This window comes from Cuculus canorus, chromosome 1 (assembly GCF_017976375.1).
Source record: "Cuculus canorus isolate bCucCan1 chromosome 1, bCucCan1.pri, whole genome shotgun sequence".
Classification (NCBI taxonomy): Eukaryota; Metazoa; Chordata; class Aves; order Cuculiformes; family Cuculidae; genus Cuculus; species Cuculus canorus.
In genome coordinates this window covers 150,295,894-150,318,076 of record NC_071401.1, presented here as the reverse complement: position 1 = coordinate 150,318,076, position 22,183 = coordinate 150,295,894, and the positions used below count along the sequence as shown (strand labels likewise).

At 41.6% G+C, this 22,183-nt stretch overlaps 1 protein-coding gene across 1 annotated transcript in view; it reads right to left on the bottom strand.

Annotated features, from left to right (window-relative positions):
- Positions 1 to 98: 98 nt before the first annotated feature.
- The window catches only part of AGK (acylglycerol kinase), a 43,114-nt gene continuing 21,029 nt past the window's right edge, over positions 99 to 22,183 (bottom strand). Inside the window, exons 8-15 of the mRNA XM_054077512.1 lie at positions 20,818 to 20,887; positions 19,967 to 20,046; positions 17,446 to 17,503; positions 14,775 to 14,922; positions 13,603 to 13,700; positions 10,400 to 10,470; positions 5,877 to 5,961; positions 99 to 4,139 (exon numbers count right to left, since the gene is read on the bottom strand). Of these exons, the coding sequence (XP_053933487.1) occupies positions 4,002 to 4,139; positions 5,877 to 5,961; positions 10,400 to 10,470; positions 13,603 to 13,700; positions 14,775 to 14,922; positions 17,446 to 17,503; positions 19,967 to 20,046; positions 20,818 to 20,887 (748 nt within the window). The 3' untranslated portion in view covers positions 99 to 4,001. The remainder of the gene's footprint in view (positions 4,140 to 5,876; positions 5,962 to 10,399; positions 10,471 to 13,602; positions 13,701 to 14,774; positions 14,923 to 17,445; positions 17,504 to 19,966; positions 20,047 to 20,817; positions 20,888 to 22,183) is intronic.

Here is a 22,183-nt window from a genome sequence, read left to right as displayed (position 1 = left end):
CTGAATCTTATCTTTCCAGGAGATAATGATTCAGGGTAAAACAGTTAAGTGCATAATTTTAAAATCCCTTCCTTGGCACTTAGAGTTGCTTTTCTCAATACTAGCAGCTAGAAGGGAATTACTTGATGTATTTTGAATTAAAAGAGGGAGGAAAGTGTGGCTGGCCTAAGATAGAATATTGTTGATTTCTGCAAAAATCCTCTTCTCCATTTGAAGTACTTTGCCTTTACAGTGGTGCCTTTATTTTCTTTGGTGTGATGTCGTTGGTCAGTTGCTTCTGATCAGAGCCCTGGCTGAACGGTGGCTATGGTAACCCTGTATATAATCTGTGCCCTTGTAGATAAAGTCTGATATGTTTCTCTCTTAATACCCAAGTCATAGCACAGCCATTGCCAAGTTCTCAGTTGGTGTTTGCTTGAGTTTAAACAGAAGAGCAAGAGCTTCATAGTTGCATCTTAACTCAAGTTGCACGAGAAATGTATAATCAAGTAATGAATTATTACTACTGTACTATCTGGATTGGAGGGTAAAGCTTGGGAGAGAAATAAAAGCTAGGTTTTCAATCTAAACAAGCGATACCATGCCAGACACTTAAATCATACCAGTCTTCTCACTGCAAGGTTAGGCCAAGCTGCATAGAGCCAAGTACAACTAAGAACTATAGTGGATACTAGAAGACAGGCATTTTACTGAATTAGAGTTCATCTTTATCTTAGAGATGTGCCAATGCCTTATTTTGTAGCATAGATGAAGTTACTCCAACATAATTGAGGTAATGGTCATGTCCGTCACAGGAGATGAGCTCACTATCCAGCATCCTTAAGGGCAGAAGAAAATTCCATCACTTTTTCGAGGGAAAGTAGCTTACTGTACAGCTTGTTCTGTAAAGCAGTGCTACTATGATGCTTCTTCCACTTTAAGAACTGCCAAAGTTAATGGGCAAATTGTAGGAGCAGCTGTGGCCCTTGTGGTGACAGACTATGCAAGGGACTGGCATGTCTAGGAGGGGGAAGGGCAAAACCACTGTCCTGAATGCTAAAGTCCAGGTACAGAGCATGCATACTAACCCAAATTCCCTCATCATAACGAAAATTCCCTCATCATAACTATTACTTCAAAGTTAATTGCTGTATCCTTTCCACCCTGTATTCCAACCCCCCCCACTTCCCTGCCCAAAGTGAGTGGGTGTAGTGATTATGGGAGAAGACAACGCATTTGTCTTTTGTGAGGGACTGGAACATAACTGAATTAACAGAATGACATGCCTGTATAAAACAGAGAGTACTAAATGCCTATGAGCTAGGATTTCAAGTCCTGGTTGATGCAACATGCCATTCAAATGGGAATGTTTAATGGTGGTTAAAATAAACAGGTGCCTTGGGCTGGTCCATCATTAGGTTGTTAGCCTTCCTTTTTATTTATGTTACTGTATTTTAAGCCCTTCTAGAATGGACTGTAAGTTGAAGCCAGGATAAGCGTTTTCATGAGTTTTCTACTTCCTGTATTGGAGTTCATACAAAGAAAGTTGCTTGTCGTGCTGTCAGACAGAAACATGAGAACTGAGTCCTTTCCTCAACACTGCAGGGAGCAGGTTCAGCCCCTGCTTATTTTATGTAATGTTTTCCTTACACCTCCCCTCTGAATGCTGCAGGTCAGAGAACTGGAACCACTCCATACTGGAAGACGTCTGAATTGTAAAGGAAGAGGAAAAAAATGAATGGTATTTATACAAGCTACTCAGCTTATCCTGATACAAATATTTAAGTATCAGCCTGTATGTCAGATGATCCTTGGTACTTTTAACATCAGAGCAACATTAACAATACCAATTTTGAAGGGAGCTCTTGGTTACCCTCAAGCAAGGAATCACATTGCAATGGGAGTTGTGTGTCTGATACTATGGAAGAGAATTAGTCATTTTCCCTGCAAACCGGTACAGATGAACCAGAAAGTAGTTCTTATCATCTTGCCCCTTGCAGCAGGCTGGCTGTAGTTCTAACAGCTCTGATGTTGTTTGCATCTTGCAGATGTGCGGTTGCTCCCATAGGCCTGTGGCTGTGTAGAGAAACTGCTTACTAGAACATGAATATTTTTTTAATGCAATTAAAGCATACCTTTTTTTGAAATGGCTGCTGCCTTGTCTTTCCTGCCACTTGAGCAAAAGCATTGCTAATTTTATTACAGATGCATCAGCTTGATGAAAAACTCAAGTGCTGACAACTGCTACTGACTCTGGATGAGCCAGTGCCTGCACAGCAACGTTCCGGGTACCTCTGTGGCAAGCAAAAAGAGCAGAGCACAGCCAACATATTCCTTAGAGAGTATCCCAGAGTCCACTGGGCACTATTAGTTGCTGCAAATCAGAAGAAAACCAGCACAACATAGGCCCTATCACCAGCATAACTCTTATAAAGAACCAGCAGGCTTCCACTCCCCCAGATCTTCAGAAAGGCATGAGTGCTTGCCCCAATAGCTTGGGTAATTAGTTCCTCCACGCTAGAGTCAACGGAAGGACAGCATTCAGTTTGGTTCTGGCATCACCTAGAAAACAACCCTACTTCCCCTTTCATTTTTTTTTCCTTTAGCAAGTCTCCAGCAGAGGATGCTGTTGCAGCAGCATGCAGCCACGATGCAGTCTTTAACAAAGCTCCTGGAAGTAAACTTACTACTGTCCTTATTTTGATTACAGCAGAAAAGCAACAGATGAACCCAGAATAAATCACAGCATAATACAGGGACTACGCACAAGCAACAATCACATCAGAAGAATAATTCTCTTTCTTCCAGTAAGCAAGGAAGAATCATGTGAACCTCTAAGTTATAAGAAGGGCAGCAGATAACTCTGCCTAAGTCAATATTTCCTTTCAGCAATTAAAGTGAAGCTATAAACAAAAGCTCAGAAAAGCAACAAAATTAATTGCAGTCCTGGGGCTCTACGGAATGCAGGCTGCATAAGGAGCGAGAAGCACTGTTCACATTGAAAAGTAACCAGACACAATGAATAAAAAAAGTTATTTGGATGCACTTATTCATGTTATACTACTACAGGAATAAAAGGAATACTTACAAAAAAAGACTCATTTGGCTTGTTAAAGAGTCTTTGCACATGTACTTCATACAACTTTGAGTCAATGATAACATTTTTCAATTTGCTTCTGTATAATATACCTAAACTTGATCAACAGAATATAGTTTTACTATATTAATAACTGGAACTTGGTGCTCTTGAAGCTGGCAAGATAAAAAAAAAAATAACATAAATATCTTATCCAGATACACATGGGGAATTTTTAATCTTCCTCTGAAGTTTGTATCACCAGTCTCCAAGTTATTTTGTGACAGAATAGATAACCAACCACCTGTTTTAATATGGCAGTTCCAACGTTTCATAGAAACAATGATTTGAGTTAGAAGGGACCATGAAGGTCCTCCAGTTCCACCCAACCCTGTCATGGGCAGGGACACCTCCCAACAGACCAAGGCTGCTCAAGGCCCCATCCAACCTGGCCTTGAACACTTCTAGGACGCATCCACAACTTCCCTGAGCAACCTATTTCACAGAGCTCCTTCATATTACACCCCAAAAATAAATTTTTCAAGATCCCAGGTTTTGTGAGATTTATACATAGATGAAGTAGACCTAAACTCTTAAAACACAAGGACGGATGTGCTTTAATTTTACTTTAATATACAATTGCATTAAAGCAGTAGCATCTGGCACACAGCACTCAGCCTGCAGTGCTGTAAATGGAACACTGATGACTTCTTTGGGGTGGGGCTGAAGATGCCATCGAGTTAACATGCATTTCTTAGAATTTTCACCTGCATTTTTAACCCCTTCGAGACTAGCCAAACCAGCTACTTCCAATGGCAGTACCTTGTGCTTAAAAATAGCCAAATGGCTTACTAGTCTGGTGGGGCTAATGAAGTCGATGAGGTCTTGCGTGCCTTGAACAGACCCACGTAAGACTGGTAAACGCTGGCCCCTTTAACATGAAATCTCATTGTACTGCTGCGTGGAACATCTGCTCTCTCATTCGGGGATCACAGAAAAACCGGAGTTTCCGGGGCAAGAGCTTCACCTCCACAGGCATAGCTTCATATTCCTCGTTATCAATGCCAAAGGATCCCTCAGTGCCCTGTGAACAGATAACAGAACTCATCAGGGTTAAACATAAAAAAGATTATTTCAGCAATGCTGTAATACCAATACCTGATTTTACTAATGGACTACAGTTGAATACGTAGCTGAGTCTTAACCAAGACTACTCCATCCCTATGCCTTCCAGTGTATTTGGTCTCAACAACGCAGTGAGAGCTGTTGTTCACTGCACATAATATATTAGGTCTGTTGCATAAGATGTTACCTCACTTAGTTGCTAATGGGTGATAATAAAATGCCAGGGAGCTCTAATGACCCACATTGTTTGTACTGAAGGATTCTTTGCTACTGGAGCTACAATTATATGCACTTAGATCTTGGTCTGCCAGTGGTGACACAAGCTAATCCACAGAAATGCCTGTTAAATAACTCCTATTAAATCCATGTTACAAACACCTTTTGGTATTGTTTTACTATATTGATCTGAAATGTGAGATGCAAAGTAATTCACAGGTCAGGAATTAGCAGTAAAATTTTCTTGAGTGTTTTCTCTAACACTGAAAAAGTCACTAATGATTAAAACCATTCATCAAAATGGCAGGTTGACTTTACCTAAATGAATTTGGAGACTGCTTTGCATGTACTTGACTCAAGGTGAGGCTGTGTAATCTGGATACTCAAACTAGCTCCAAGTGAACTGGTACACCAGAATAGCACAGATACCAGAAAGTATTAAAACACAGGTCTTGGAAGTCAGAGGTATAGCAGTCCACCTGGATCAACATATCCTGCTTCTCTGCAAAGCTGATGAGACTCCTCCAAGCTGCATTCAGTTCCTTCATGAAAGCTAGGTCAAGGAATTGAATAGCAGTACTTTTTGCCATGCACACATACTCTGAACGCCTTTGCAGCAGCTGCGGTATGAAGAGCTCATTTTACACCACAGTCCTTACTTATGGCTCAGCTGTACTCAGCCCAGCACTCCACAGTATTCTTTCAGCACAAAATTGCCATGACATGAGCTTGATTCAACTACTAGGAGGCTAGTCATAACACCATAATTTATGGGTTTCACTTCATAGCCACAGATATTTTCACTTTTTGGCATGTTCTGTTCTCTCTTACAAAGAAATTCTTTTGCTGAATGATAGATCATTTGAAGATAGAAAATACCCAGAAGATTGTCTTCATGTCTTTGCAAAAACAAGAAATAGTTCTCCCCAAGGCTGCAAGAAGAGCATCTTCTCCCTAAGAGGCAACGAAAGACCCATCTAAACTATACGGGCAGACATGCTTTGGCTTCTTTTTCAGCCTCAACTATTCAGAGTTTCAAGATGCTTCAGGGATCTGAGCCTCACTGCCTTGTGTCACCTTCCTTGGCCTCATTAAAGCTTCTAATATTTATCTTCTCTACAGCACAATCCCTTCTAGGGTAAAATGTAGACAAGGAATTCAGTCTTCAATTCTAAGGAGGAGAAGGTGTGCATATGCAATGCACCCGAGTAAGAGACTCTTCACAACAAGCACTGCAGTCTACATAAAAGGTCTGTCACTACTTACTGGCAGAATAAAGTTTCCCTTCTGGTTTATAGACCTCTTTCTAGTATATGTTGTCCTAGTCAGGGGCTGAGTTGCCGCACTGAGAAACTGAGTGTCTCACTAGCAGTGTAATCAAGCTCCCATATGTGGAGCAGGGATTTCTTAATGTGCAGCAGCATCAACTAGCATGAGGAAATAGAGTGACAAGAGTTTTCCAAGTCCTTCAGCTTCTCACCTCTGGAAGTTGCAAGATGCATCTGCTGGCTTGGATGCACTGACTCCCTTCAGGGCACATATGTGGATCACGCATCTTTTGAGTTCTGTTCAAACAAAAAGAGAGGTAAGGTAAGGAGATGATACTCTACGAAACAGCCATCTTTACGGATGACACATCATCATGGGTCAGTAAGCACTAAGCATCTGGTAAACTTATGCGGTTATGTGCACATACAAATATTTGTGGGTTTAGCTGTGAGAAAGTAAAATAAAGATGTCCTCTTCTGCTGCAGCCAATACATCCAACAGTGCGCCCTGACAACCTCCTCACTCCAAGCAGCTTCAGCTCTGAGTCTCACTGAATGTATTTGAGCATACAGTTTTGTGTACTGAACACACAGCAGTTTGGCACTCCTCACTTACATGCTGAGCTGAACAATTCCTGCAATCAATGACTACCATCTCCTCAGGTCCCATGCACCCACATAATTTACCAGCAACCTAAGCAACCTTAAGCCAAAAAAACCTGACAGAACTACAGTTATACTGAACCACTGAACTACCATCTAAAATGCAAACAAACAAAAAAACCCTTCTTCTCACATCAACACCAGGCACCATGAAATTTGTTACTAGTTGCTTTTATATTATTCTTGTGAAGAAACCCCCAGTGCACCATCATTTTAAGCATTCCAAATAATATACCCATTTTTGTCAGTTACTCTCTCTCTTCTGATGTCTGGGAGATTCTTACTGACATACTGTGCCTAGAGAAGTCCTGTTTTCCTACTTCTGTGGATGGGAGCAAACAGAAGGCAGTTGCCTGTCTTAGAAAGTTGGTTGTGCAGGTGCCATGTGGTCTTATTTCAAGACTTGGGCTGTCGTCCCGTCACTGGATCAACGGTTAAAGAATAGCACATTGCGATTCCTTTTCCCAAAGTGTGCTGCTGCAGAGTAAGCACAAGCTCTTGGGTATGCTGGCCTGCCTCTGGCTGGAAATACACATAACCTTTTGGAAGACCTCTGACAAAGGGTACACCGCACCCCAGGCAGTAACCCCTCAGTTTTGGACCCTCTCCAGACAGACAGCCACACACAAATAGCAAAGGGGAGAGCACAGAGTTACAGCGTTAATACATCCACAGTTCTCAAGCAGGGCAGAATTATCACAAATATTCTTCTGGCAGCCATCCTCAACTTTTCTGTCTGTTCTGTAGACTGATATGAAAGAAGAGTGTATTTAAATGTTGCCCAGGAAAGCAAGACAGGAAAACATTAGAAACTCCCTATACACTAAGCCTTCTATGCCCTGAGGGATGCAAACACTTCTTAAAGTCACAGAAAATCCCAGAGAAAGAACATGAGAAGAGAGGGTTGAAACAGGAGATGATAATCAAAGACAAAGGAAGAAAAGCTAAGATACCAAAGGAAAGGACAGAGAAGGACAGAAGCAACGGTAACTGTGTGAAGTTTGGTTTTAATCAAGGATGTATATGCTAAAAGATTAATGAGTGGATGTGAGGGAATTAAACATCTTCCTGGCAATATAAATTATTGACAACATGCAATTATTGACAGCATGCAATACTGTCAGTTTATACAGTGCTGGACAAACAAGGAGCATAATTTTCCACTTAAACTTTAACCTGCTCAAAGTTCCTAGATATTGCACACTGGTGAGCAAGTTGATTTTTTTGGTCCACAAAAGTAAACAGGTTCTATATAGATGCAATTATGAGGTCAAGGGAAGTTCAAAAGAGGCAAGACATGGAGCTAAAGATCAGTCAAAGGAGAACGCTGGTAGAAGCAAATAGACACAACTCCACTTACAGCAATTGCCTCTCTAGTGACCCAGTATAAAAGGATCAGAAATCATTTCCATTTGGTTCTGCTCCTTAATCAAGACAAGACAGCAAAGTGAAACAGGAGCAAGACCAAAGCTCAGCAGCAACAGTTTGAATTGATTGTTTTAACCACAACACTCACTGCAGGTAACACACACGAGTTTAACCTAGTTCTCATGTCCAGAAACAGCCGATAGGAAATTCAGAGATTCAGAGTACGACAAAAAACCCAGTCTTCTGCATCACAGCTGGTATCTGTATTGGTGCCCTTGAGTGACTGCTCTCCACACTTTCATATATGGAATCTAATTGGGCTACCAGGATGTGGATTACTGGTGCTACACTTTTCTAGCCCTACTCTCCTTTCCTCTAGCACTTCTTAGTAAGCACCACAGTGTAAGCACCCGTTTTCCAACCGCTCATACATAAGCTCCTCCAAGAATCACAGGTGCTGGAGGGGACCTCTGGAGCTCATCTGGTCCAATCACCCTGCTAAAGCAGATTCACCCAGAGCAGGCTGCACAGGAATGTGTCCAGGCAGGTTTTGAACATTTCCACAGAAGGAGACTCCACAACCTCTCTGGGCAGCCTGTTCTAGTGCTCCATCACCCTCACAGTAAATAAGTTTTTCCTCATGTTCAGGTGGAACTTCACATGTTCCAGTTTGTGCCCATTTCCCCTTGTCCTGTCACTAGGCACCACTGAAAACAGTCAGGCCCCATCCTCTTGATACCCACCCTCCAGGTATATATAGGCATCAATAAGACCCCCCTCTCTGTCTTCTCCAGGCTGAACAGACTCAGGTGTCTCAGTCTTTCCTCCTAAGGGAGAAGCTCCAGTCAAGAGAGGAGATGCTCTTGTTCACACAAACCCGATCCACAGCAAGAAGGCAATTTCATACACCTGGGATGACCTACTCCTGTCTTTGAAATGCAATAGCAGTTGCCCTCCGGTACCCTGACGCACTCTACCTCCCACTGCTTGACCCTCCATGGTAGTTTCCCACTGGATATGTGGTTTCCTCTCTGCAATACGTCAGTCCTCATCAACTCATGTCAGTGTCATCTTCAATATAAAAAAACCCCTTGATATCTACAGTGATAAGGTATTTTCCTTAAAAACCTTTTCAACCCCTCAAATTCTGATGGAGTTTAAAACTACACATTAAAATAGAAAGAAAAAAAAAGTTTCTTCACACATTTCCAAAGACAAACCCTGTTGGTCCTAGGCAATGGGGAGCCTCTAATAATAGGCTTGATTCAGACTTAGCTGCCAAAGGGCATTGTGCAGTGGGGAACTTCTCTGAACATCCTGATTCCGCTTTGCAAAAACAAGGCACATTTTTTCTGATTCCTCTCTGTAGGACTAATCATGCCTTCCTGCTGCTCCCCCACCCCATACACCCCTCCTTCTCTTTCGTTGTTACCCACAGACTTTTGGGCAGTATTTAATCAAAAGAGTTTGTTTCTTTGAACTTTGCTTGAACAGCAGCTCAAAGCTTTTGGTAGGGCCTCTAATTAGCTCTAGCCAGCAGGGCATGTTAACTCTCATCAGAGGCTTTTTCTGCATGACCGTGTAATTGCAGTCAGAAAATGGGAAATACTACTGAGTGAAGCATGTCCTGTCTCCACGTGGGAGACATTCTTTACACTCCAATACCCCTCCCTTATATCACACGTATTCATCCACAGTTTTTCTGCTAGCAAAGCGTGCAAGAACGCAGCACACCATCTCCTTTGCCTCTCTACTTTAAGAGGCCAGATTCCTCTTGCTGCTAACAGAAAAATATCCTCCTCTTCCTTTCTTTCGGTAGCCTTCAAAGCAAAGATTTGAGTCCCAAGCAACATAAGAGTTCACATGGCTCATGCAATTTAAAAGCAATTGCTTTTATGATGTCAGAACATTCTATACCCACTGAGGATCGTAGGATGCTCAATTAAGGGGCCTGCTGCTGCTATTAGTGTCATAAACAAGACATAACATGCAGGAATTACTTGGGTGATGACAAGCATGTAACAATGTGTTGAAATATTTCCACTAATTTCACTAGAGGGAGCTCCAAGACTAGAAAACATTATTACCAAATTAAAAAGGATTGAGTAGGAAAATCTGTTGCTGGTAAAAACTGCACTGAGGATGCAAGGTATTTGCTTGTGGGAGTGTATGGATGTGCTGCAAAAAGCAGCTCAGATTTGTGTCTGGGAGAGCAGAAGGAACAAGTGCGCTACAAGGCAATATTCCAAGCACAAAGGAAGGAACATGCGTTCACTTTTTCTCTCTGTGCTGCTTCTTCATACCTGTAGCTTTCATAATTCATGTGCAAGCAGCACCAATAATATACCTAAACTTGATAAACAGAATAAGATTGTATGGCTGCCTATAAAACTCAGTTGTGACAGTATTATCCAAGCAGCACCGATCGACAGCAATGGGGAAAACGATGAAAGGTATAGCAAACTCAGAAGCTAGGAAGAACTCCAGGTAAACTACTCTGCATTGTTTTCAGAAAGATAAAATTCTTAAGAATTTTAAAGAACAAAATCAGTAATCCCCATGAAGCATTACTGACTGGTGTCCTTTGGAGTCCTCCGCTTCTGAATTTTGCAGCACAAAATCAAAAGAAATATATAGCACACTTCCTTAATTAGTGTTCCAACTCATACAGATGTGATTTTTTTTTCAGCCTTCCCATACTCACCCTCTGTTTACAAACTGTCCTTTGGTGACAGTGTCTGCTTCAATACAAATATCCATGAAGTCTTCAGTGCGCTATGCAAAAAGAGTCAGAAATCAAGCAGTTAACATTTCAAAATGCCACACTCATGACACTGCAATGTGTTTGCAAATAAACCAGTCTTTGTCCCACAGAAGGAGGCAGAAGATACATTTCTGCATCTCACTTTTTTCCAATCTGTACTGGAGAGTTGGATTATAAATTATAGACTCGAATTTCTCACTGATGACTATTCAACCATAAATACCACAAGAAGTGAAATAATGATTAACATATTTAGCTTCTTATTACACTTATTAAAGACAATAATAGCAGGTCACCTGGGGTTTACTCCTGGTTCACAAAGATTTCTAATCAATGGGTCTTTCACGGATTTAAGCAGCAATGCAATGACATAACATTTGGCCACCAAATGCTACAGTAAAAGAGTTTTAAACAATACAAATTAGAAGTCAAAGTGTTCTCGATATCATTCCTTTAAACTCCTTAGTTAGCTTCTTTTCTATTTACAGCCTGCCCTTAAAACAAGTATATAGTAAAGCTTTTGCCAGGAAACCAACTCTGATTAAGATGCAATTAATTTTTCATTTTATTTATTTATTTAAACACTTCTGTCCTGGCAAAAGCCCTAGTGCAGATGCAATCAAAACAACAAAAGTAAAAATAAATGCATCTATAAGTAGAACTTGTTTTATTCCTTTGCTGTATCTGCAGGGGCAGGCTTGGCACTCTCTGAGCTGTACCTGGATGGCTTTATATCAACTTCTCTTCAATGAGACAGCCTAGGTATGAATGAGGTGGGATGGAAAGACAGAACTGGCTAACAATACTCAGCAGATATGCCTTACTATCAAACTGAGAGAGCTATTGCACTGCTTTGATGCCTAGGGACAACGGCTTCATGAGCAGGAGTTAAAAACAGTTATAAATAGTCCATATCTTTAGAAAAACAGATGCAGTATCAAGCTACCTGCACCCCTAGAAAGATGATAAGAAGGCTGGAGCACCTCTGCTATGATGACAGGCTGAGAGAGTTGGGGTTGTTCACCTTGGAGAAAAGAAAGCTCCGGGGAGACCTTATTGCACCCTTCCAGTACCTGAAGGGGCTACAAGAAAGCTGGAGAGGGACTTGTACAAGTGCAGGTAGTGACAGGATGAGGCGGAATGGCTTTAAATTGGAAGGGGGAAGATTTAGATTAGACATTAAGAACAAATTCTTCATGATTACGGGGGTGAGGCACTGGCACAGGTTGCCCAGGGAAGTTTTGGATGCCCCCTACCAGGACATGCTCAAGGCCAGGTTGGATGGGACCGTGGGCAGCCTAGTCTGGTGGGAGGTGTCTCTGCCTATGGCAGGGAGGTTGGAATTGGATGATCTTTAAGGTTCCTGCCAACCCAAACCATTCTCTGATGAAAGTACAATTGGTCTAACAAATTCGTCCATTTCTCTAGCCTATGCAAGAGACCTGACAACCCTACACCACATCCTTGTCCAATGCCAGTACTGAAGTGCATCTTGCAGGTATAATTAGGGGGAGGGAAGAAGGATGTAAGGGCTAGTCTGTGGCAATGAGATAGTTTTTCAGATCTTGGTAGGTTTGCTCTTACTTTACATCACTGACTCTAATCCAGTTCAGCAACCAAAACTGTTCTGTTCAAGGGTTATCTAGAAACCACTAAAAAAACCAAATACCCTGGTAGTCTGTATAGTTCCTACCCTTACTACAACATCCACAGTCCAAACCATAAGCCACTGATGAAGAAAAACCTAAAATTTATGAGCTACATTCTACAGAGAAAACTGGAAGAAATTTTAAAACTAGATTTGCCTGGTTTGTTTGGGTTTTTTTTGTCTGATTCTACAAAGATATCATACCAATATAACACAAATTTTAAAGTTATAAAAGACCCTGAATTCTGAGCAAGAAACACATTGCAGTAAATTCAACACCTCCTGTTAATCTAGGTGTAATGACAGTGGTTTCGTGCAGCCATGAGGAAGACAGGAAGAACAGCTCACCAGTATGAGATCACTGTGTTGGCATTTTCCAGCAAAATTAAAGACTGACACCTATCCAAATAGCTTTCATAGCAATAAAACTGCTCTGAAACACAGACATAAGCCAAAGACAGGTTTTAAAACAGTAAATGAACAGCATGAGCATACTGAGAAGCCTATAACAGGAACAGTTCCCATGCTTCCTTGATTCTACTCTTCCACAAAACCTGCATTTCCTGTCCTTCAACTCAGTGTAGCCCCTGTCCTTTCTCTAGTCTCGGTTCTTTTTAACTCTTCACTCTGCAGTCCAAATGAGAGAGAAAAAGCCACAATTCCAGGCAGACATTCAGGCTCAGCTTCCTTCCAGCACCAGTTGATAATCATAGAATGGTTTGGGCTGGAAGGGACTTTAAAGATCATCCAGTCCCAGCCCCCCTGCCATGGGCAGGGACACCTTCCACTGGATCGGGCTGCTCAAAGCCTCATCCAATCCAGACTTGAACACCTCCATGGCGGGGGTAGCCACAACTTCTCTGGACAACCTGTGCCAGTGCCTCACCACCCTCACAGGAAAAAATTTCTTCCAAATATCTAATCTAAATCTGTCCTCTTTCAGCTTAAAACCATTACCCTTCATGCTGTCACTACCTTCCCTGATAAAAAGCCCATCCCATCTTACCAGTAGACCCCCTCTAAGTACTGGAAAGCTGCTCTAAGGTCTCCCCGGAGCCTTCTCTTCTCCAAGCTGAACAACCCCAACTCTCTCAGCCTGTCCTCATATGGGAGGTGCTCCAGCCATCTGATCATCATTGTGGCCCTCCTATGGACTCGGTCCAACAGATCCATGTCCAAAATGAAATCAGAATAGAACAGAATCACTCTCCCATGGGTCAAGAAGGAAAGGAGTGCCTATTTTGATGTCTTGTTTTCTCCTGGGAAAGCTTCTGTTTATCTAGTGAAACAAATCTCACTCATGCCAGTTTTAAATGGGTCTCCAGTGCTTTTTACACTGGTTCTGGAACTTGCCCATTCCTGGATTCAGTCATGGGCTCCTCCTTGCATGGAGGTATTAAGTTTTATTTTTATAGACACAAGAACAGGAGTTCAACAAGAAAGGAAAATTGTGTGGACAGGCAGCATTTGGAATCCAGTTATACAATAGTCTTACCGTCAGATCAAGCTGCCTGTTCCGAGTTGCAATAGAAAGCTCAATGGTGGATAACTTCAGTTCTTCCCAGTCCTCCGGGGCTACCTCCTGCGGGATTTCTGTGAATCCAAAAGAGACAATACCATTAAGTGGAATTCAATTATCCAGATCACCATTTCACTGCTACGAAGCATGAAACATCAATGCCAGCTGCAAAAAAATCGCTCTGACCCATTGTGACCACTAGTTTTGTTTCTTTCAAACGTCAAAATCTTCAAAAAAGGAAAAGCATTCACACAGGAGCAGTAAAGGCTATCAAGCACATTTACATGGCAGTTCTGTGAGTCCTCAGGCCCAGGGATTAAGAGATCTCCTGGGCTAGTACTACAGGAACATTTAGAAAACATATGAAGCACTGCTACCAAAAAAAACAGGAATCCAATGTTCGGGATGCTGTGGTACCATGTATTTTCTACAGGAGGAAACGCCATGCTTCAGTTTTCACATACAGGTCACTTAGTTCATGCTTCTGTCTAAATCACTTCTGCAAGAAGGAATGAGAAGGACTTTGCGTCACACCAGACTGAGCAAAATACACATTCCTCTTCCTTCTGCAGTCTGCCGCATGCACCGCCTAGCTAACAACCCAACCCAAGAGAGGCTCACAGAGCACACACAAGAAAATTTACAGTACGGAAAGAAATGTAATGCACTAACAGAAACTTAAGGCTTCTGTGTGGCTCAAAAGTAACACTTGTTGCTCTGTGTCAGTAACTCCCCTCTACCCAGGAAAACAAGGGTTGCTACTCACTCATCTGTACTAAGAAACCATTCTACAGGAGGAAGACTTTAAGAGGCCCGCTCATAAGTGTCAAGTATCACCTATGGAGGCATTCCCAGCAATGGGAAGCAACTGTGAGCCCAGGGAATGCTCCAGTTTTGGTTCTTGTCTTTTTTTTTTTTTTTTTTTTTTTTTTACAAACATACTTTTGTTTACAAGACCGCAAGCACTGCCAGGACTATTCTGTTCTATTTCTGGCTGATATCACTGTAACTGTCACGGTTTTAATTAACAACAACAACAATAATATAAAAACGAGAGAGTGGAAATAATGCAGAAATAAATCCCCTCTCTGCTCTATTAGAGGAGAAAAGTCTGCCTGTGAGTTTATGCCAAAGTATACACACCTCACCTTTTGGAGGAGGTGACCAGTATAACCGAAGACGTCTGTAAAGCCTCACATACAAAGGAGGTCTGGATGGTTTCTCATCTGGCTCTTCTGGAGGTCTCTCAGTTGGACCCAGATACATGAGAGCAGCTTGACGTTTCTGAGGCCATTCCTTGGATTTATATGGAAAGGAAAGAAGATAAAGGGCCTTTTGTTAAGCACCTACTTGTTTATTCAGTTTAGTCCTTCAGCCTATTTATTCTGTGATCCCAAGTACTCCTGCAGAGCTATCCACATGCCAACACCGCCTCAGCCTACTTATGGCTCTCTAACGTCCAGATTCATATGCAAGATGACAATTTTGCAGCTAGAAATAGATTACCCACAGTGCCAAAGTCTACTAACCTACTCGTCCCTCACACAGAAGTGAAGTATTTTCCCCTCTATAGGCAGAGTATAACAGGATGTTTTCTTTGCTGCTGATATGTGGCAGAGTGACACAGTTGCTCCTGGCTGAAGGGAACAACCAAAACCAGCAAGGTCAACACTAACATTTGAAAGCACAATCGGTTTCTGCACGGCACAAAAGCAACATCAAAGAGCAACTGCACAGTGGCATCTGGTGCAAACAGGCAAAGACAACAGTGCTGTGTGCAGCCAAGGGGCATTAAAACCTGGCAGGCCTTTGTTCTTCAACTACTCTAACAATCAGATCTGACCTTACAGTCAGGTGCTTATAGACACCAATACAACAATTCTTAAGGCAAGTCAGGTAAGCTTTATAAAGCATCTGAGGTGGAAGGAGGGAAGAAAACCAAAAGTAACACATCATTCTCAGTGATATTTCAGATTCCAGTGCCTGAAACAGACAGGCTACAGAAGAATCTTAGCTCCCGAAATAGTTCCAGATGCTGACAAAACTTATTTCCCCTCATTTTGTTTTAAAACTGATTCCTGAAATGCTCAGAACATAGGACTTATAGAGGGAATAATATCATAGAATCATAGAATCACCAGGTTGGAAAGGACCCACTGGATCATCGAGTCCAACTACTCCTAACACTCCCTTAAACCATGTCCCTAAGCACTTCATCAACGTTCCTTCCACCTCCAGGGAAGGTGACTCGACCACCTCCCTGGGCAGCCTGTTCCAGTGCCCAATGACTCCTTCTGTGAAGAATTTTTTTCTGATATCCAGCCTGAATTGTTTTTTAAATGTATCTACTAAAAAAAACCCAGACAAGAGCCCACATGTACTCAATATGATTATTTTTCAATGCAGAAAACTTTAGAAGCAGTTTTGGACCATACAGCACAGGTAGTTAAGCTAATTCACCTCACACCTCCATCACAAAGGAAAGACTCCACCATCCTATTTACACAGTAAACAGGACAAACAGAGGTTGTATCAGTACTGCAATACACGAGCAATATGATTAAAGGGAAAACCAGCATTGCCATGATAAATTAAACTTGTATATTGAGAAGAGATGATAACACTCAAAACAATGCCCCTACGAATAAAAGAGGCAAGCTCTTTCCCCTTGTTTTGTTTCCAGTTACAGGTCATCCTGTTTCAAAGGACAGCTACAGCAAAACCAGAAAAGATGAGCTGCACAGCAGCAGAGATGAGCTAGGAAGAGATTAAGCAAAACAGGCTGGAGCCATTCCTTATAGAAATTAATAAAATGATAACGTAAAAGGCACATAAAGCAATGAATAGCAGAAAAAGTGGGCACTTCTCTTTAACCTTCAGCAGGTAGAACTGATCTTTTTAATGTACAATGAATAGCTCACCAGTGAAATGCACTACCACTGCTACTAACTGAGGCTAAGGACTCAGCAATGAGAAGGGAGCTGGACAGAAGTGGAGAATAGGTTTCTGCCTAGAGTGCCAGCACACAGAACCATCATCTCTAATTTCCTGGGGAATGGGGAGGGTTCTTTCACAGACGTGTTACAATTTAACTCTCCTTTATAGGAGCTTCCTATAAAGAAAGCATTGGCACTATCACAGACAGCATGGCTGGACTGCACAACCTGATCCACCATACCAGCTCTTGTGTATTTCCAGAGCCTTTCATGAAGCTCTTTATGTGTTCAGAGATCAGAAAAAGCATGTGAATGAAAATGCCTCACCTTTCACGTAGGTTAAATTTTAATCTTTCCAGGATAAATTTTAAGCAACAGAGAAGTTTAAAGTGAGATACAGGCTATTAATCTTCACATTCATTTTACTACACATGGAAGCCTGATTATCTACGTGCACAAGCAATTTAATTATAGACATTTCTGTCTCTATTCATCATCTATTTCTGTCTATTTATTCATCAGAATAAATCAGAATGAAATGTTACCCTAAGAAAGACTGTTGAGAAAAGGTGACAAAGCACTCTAATGGTCCCCTTCAGCACTACCACAGCTCCCCAGTTTCAAAGGTTGTTATTGGCTCGCCCTGGTCTTCTTGCAGCAACAGATAACCAGTATTGAAATTATTTTTTTAAGCATCCCTCCTCCCCTTCTTCTCTTCAGAAGTTAAGTCTATCAACTGGCAGGTTTTTCAACAAGTCCAGTTTCAATCCCATTTTCTATTGGTACTAGAACCCTTCGTAAAAACTTGCAGATAAATTACATAAAGCAGTTGGCCATTTCATTTCCAAACTACAAAAACACTTTCCTTGTAATTACTCTTTACCTTAAACGTACTGAAAAAGTGAGCTGCTCTGGTTTTCAGGGGCCCAAGGTACCAGTACCTGAAAAAGGAACACAGACAGAACTTCTAAGATACCCAGCAGTCTATATCAGGAAAGGGAGAAAACTTGCATGAAGTCAGAGCACACAGACCTGTTTGCCATTGAAGTTGGTGCTCCCCTACATTGTTAGCTTTGTGATACTGTAAGACAAGTTTCTACACATAGAATGGTTTGCATTGGAAGGAACCTTAAGGATCATCCAGTTCCAACCCCACTGTCATGGGTAGGGACACTTCCCACCCAGTGCCTCACCACCCTCATCATGAAAAATCTATTCCTAATGTCTAATCTAAATCTTCCCCCTTTCAATTTAAAACCATTCTCCCTTGTCCTATCACTACCTTCCTTGATAAAAAGTCCCTTCCCAGTTTTCCTGTAGCCCCTTCAGGTACTGGAAGGTCGCTATAAGGTCTCTCTGCAGCCTTCTCTTCTCCAGGCTGAACAACCCCAGCCTCTCAGCCTGTCCTCATAGCAGAGGTGCTCCCTCTGATCATCTTCATGGCACAACTCTGGACCCGTTCCAACAGCTTCATATCCTTCTGGTGTTGGGGATTCCAGAACTGGAAACAGTACTCCAGGTGGGGTCTCACAAGAGCGACATCCCTTTCCCGAGTTACTGAAGGCCAAAATGCAGTATACTATCTTCACTACGTGCAGTGTAACATCTCAGTAGCAGAATTTTACCTACTTATGTGACACAACTGGGAGTGATTTAAAGGTCTGTAGCGTAACAGCTGGTGGGATGCATCTCTACAGTATGTAATAAAGAATAAGGCTGGAGGAAACAAACAATCAAAAATCAATAGCTTCAACAACAAAAGAACTGAGCCAGCAAACATCAGTCTGCTCCAAAGAATTCTCAGATCAAAATAAATGTTTTACAAAGTAAAAATCCTGCCAGCCATAAAGTATTATATGGATTCCAAAGATGTGTCTATATTTAGGTAGGCCAGGCACATGTTTTGATCACTGTCTTCCACCAAAGAAGGTCAACAAAGCACATTAAGCACCATCAACTCAAGAATACTGCAGATTTAAGCATGTCATTAGCTACTAAGCCATGCAACTGCTACATCACTCCCATCAAGTTGTGCAATTGCCTGTAAAACAATAAAGCCTCAAGAACATAAGACAGCACCATGCCTCTGCCAGGACAGTGTTCAGCAGAGAGACAGCCAGACAAATTTCTGGAACTGCAGCTTATGGCTTTACTCCCTTCATAGTAGATGCCTCAAGTATAAGATCAGTTGCACTGGAATACACCAAATGTTCATTTAGCCCAATAACCCACCTCTGATAAGGACCAAAAATGGATGCTTAGGGAGAAGTGAAAAAACAGGGTAAGTGCACATTGTCCTCATCCCAACCACATTCTGAGCACCCATTCATTCACAGCTGAAGTGCTTTCCAAGCTGGGCACATTTTCTGTGCATTAAAAAACATGGAAGAGAATGAGGTTTGAAAATGTTTGCACCACCCCAAGCACAAAAGGTGCTGTCATGCCTCAAGCACTGAGTCCAAAAGACTTTTAGGAAAGGGAACTGCTGCAGGAAAAGATGTGAAGGCTGACACTAGGCAAAAAACAGGGCACACACAGGAAGCCTAGTGAGAGCGCAGAGGGGAAAGAAACGCAATTCCTTAGTCTTCGGGCTGCAGATCCTGCAGCATAGCCAAGTCAGCACCTACACAAGTTACCAAGCATTTCCCTTGCTTCCCAGCGACAAACACCCTGGCAATTTACTGTACCTCCCCCATTCCATCTCAATCCCTCTCAGATATCTGCCAGTCAGACTCCCAAGGTCTGCTACCTCTTGTTTTCTGACAAAGATAGCTCAATCCCAAAACACGTGGCATTTCCTTATAGCTGTGTAGCAGAGGCATGTGCTGCAATTCCTCCAAAACAATGTGAGAAGTGAACTGGTTTGGCCCTGCTGCTCCTTCACCAGATAACACTAGCCATTTGATACACAGACAGTATCATATTAAATGCCCATTTGGAGAAAGCCCAACAATTATTAGTTTAGATTCAGAGAACAGTCGTTAGACAGCACAATCCATGCCATTCCTGGCAGGAATTGAAGAGTGTTTCTATTCCATCTGATGTCCCTTGCTGGGATTGAGTTACAGAGTCTATGTGCATCTTTTCATTGGCAACTGATGAAAAAATGGCCATTTACTTTACTTAGACTTTACTCAAGGGAGAGCTTTTCTCACTGATGCAATCTGAATAAAGTTCCAGAAGTGGGGACCACATGGCACGCAGAAAGTAAATAATTAAAAGAACAGGTCAGCACCAATTAAGTGTTTATTTCAAACGATAAAATGCTGAAACGTCCTCCCATGTAATGCGAGGCAGATAGTGGGTGTTTCTGCCTGTCAATACCTACACTCAAAAAATACTTCTTTACAAGAAGAGAACAGATGCTAAAAAAGTTACAGTTTCAAAACCCAGTATTTTCTTACTTGCTAACTTTAACTCCTGCATCTCTGTAAGATCCCCATCTTAAACCAGTCACTGCAAACACGGGCTGCTCCTTTTCTCCCTGTAAAGAAAAATCAACATTGAGAAATTGCTTTCTCTTACCTTATTTGTAAGTTTTTCATTTTTTTGCAACTAGAAAAAAATACTATTTCTATATATAATACTAACTTCTGATTAATCCCCAAAGTGAAATTTCACATTAGAGGCATGCCAAACAGCTAAAAGCAATAAAGCTAAGCAGAACTTAAGTGTTATACATTCTGTTTGCTCCCAGACAGGAATATAAGAGGTGAAATTTTGAAGACATTAGATTTTGACTGCACATCCAGCAACAGCCATTTCATTTTGTGGATATTGTCAGCCAAAAGCAATGAGCTCTGCACAGCGACTTCAAGTTCTCATGGCAGAATAGAAAACTAATACTCAAAAATCATATGGGGCCATAGTCAAAGCTTTTCCCATTTCACATTTTTCAGTTTGTAAAAGGAAGCTATTAACTCCACAATACACATGAAGGCATTAAAACAGCTCAGATGGCTATTGTTATCTCTCACCATTTCTACAGAAATAACCTGCGTTAGTAAGTTTTGTACTCATCAATACTCTCCGAGCCCCCCAAAAAAGATGTTCAGGCATTCTGGTGTTTTCTCCAGTTTAGGATATCTGATGTCAGAGCGTACAGTGGAGAAATAATTGCCACCAGAAATGCTGCTATCATAAAGCCAAATTCATGACAGCATTACACAGAGGAGAAGCAGCCCATGTAAACAGAACAACATCTAAGTAGGAAAGTTTTAGGAACCTCAGGTGCCAAATAAGCAGATGCTTTTACCTTGATCTGCAAGACATCAAGCGGAACTGTCTCTCCCTTCAAAATGGCCAAAGTAGCATTAATAATATGGCTGCAAAACAAACAAAAAAGAAGCAAATGAAAAAAAACACAGGAAGGAAGGAAGGAAAACAGTAAGTTTAAAAATCATACTTTTTTCCAGAAAACCCCACTGTGAGTCCAGGTGGGGCTTTTTTGCAGCAAATGACCCAGGGAAACAATTCTGATAAAGTGCTGCACCTTCTTGAAATCAGAAAGCAAAATGGGTGGCATGACAGAGCCTGCATAATAACAAACAGCAAAAGACACGCAAAGAAAAAGAAAGTTCCCAGGTTATGCTTTTCAGAGATTCCTTCTCCCTCAGCTAATCCAGCAGATCACAAGCCAACTCTGTTACTTGCTGTTTCGGTCACTTAACACACTAAGGACCCAAATCATAGTGTTATTTTATTGCTGGCAAGTATAGCAGCCTGAAAGAGAAGGGGATGGTCGTGAGACTGGTCTCAATTCACTGGTCTGGGACTGAATTGGCTTCGCAAGTTAATTTGTTTTGAAATTTTTAATCAACATAAATCTGCCTATCAGCAATGACCATGTGCTTTTAGCATCCATTAAGTTGTGGACAGTTGCTAAGGCACTTTCTCACTTCAAGTCATAAAGCGTAGCTCTAAGGACTCTGTAACCAAAGTGTTCAAGATCACAAAGAAATCTCTAAGTTCAGACTTTTAATTTTTTTTTTTCATTAACACCCCACCCCCCGGTGTTTTCAAAGTTTGGTAAAATCTAAATTCCACGTTGAGTACATTTCCAGTGTCTCAGCTGGACAGGGAATACAAAACCTAAAACCAAATCCAGTTTCCAGATCCAGCCCAAAATTCACGTGAATCAGAAGGAGAAACTGCCTTTAGCTTCACCACGCCTAGAATACTGAAAGACAGATGGAAGCTATTCTTTCCTCATCCCTTCTTTTCTCCTAACTTTTATCCTTCTGTAAGACCTCTACAATTCCTACACTCCAAAGGTAAGATCTAATAGTGCTCAAGGAACTGAAGCCCCGATATTTCTTTTAAAATATCACTTCTGCACTTCTTAAGTCGGGTTCTGTTACTGCTTTGGGTTGTTAAGCAGCCCATTGACCAAAGTCCTTTCAACTTCACCAATATGCTGCAGTCCCACTTGTACAGTCCATTACCTTGGGACAAGAAGATCATTCATTTCAAACAGCTTCTTTAGAACCCAAACATATATTATTATTTTAATCTTAGCTGCTGATTACAGCTTTGTCCATCCCGCCAAGCTTCAAATCACTCTGGTAGTTTTAACGAAGGATATTATGCCAGTTGGCACATGGATTTTATGTATGATGGAT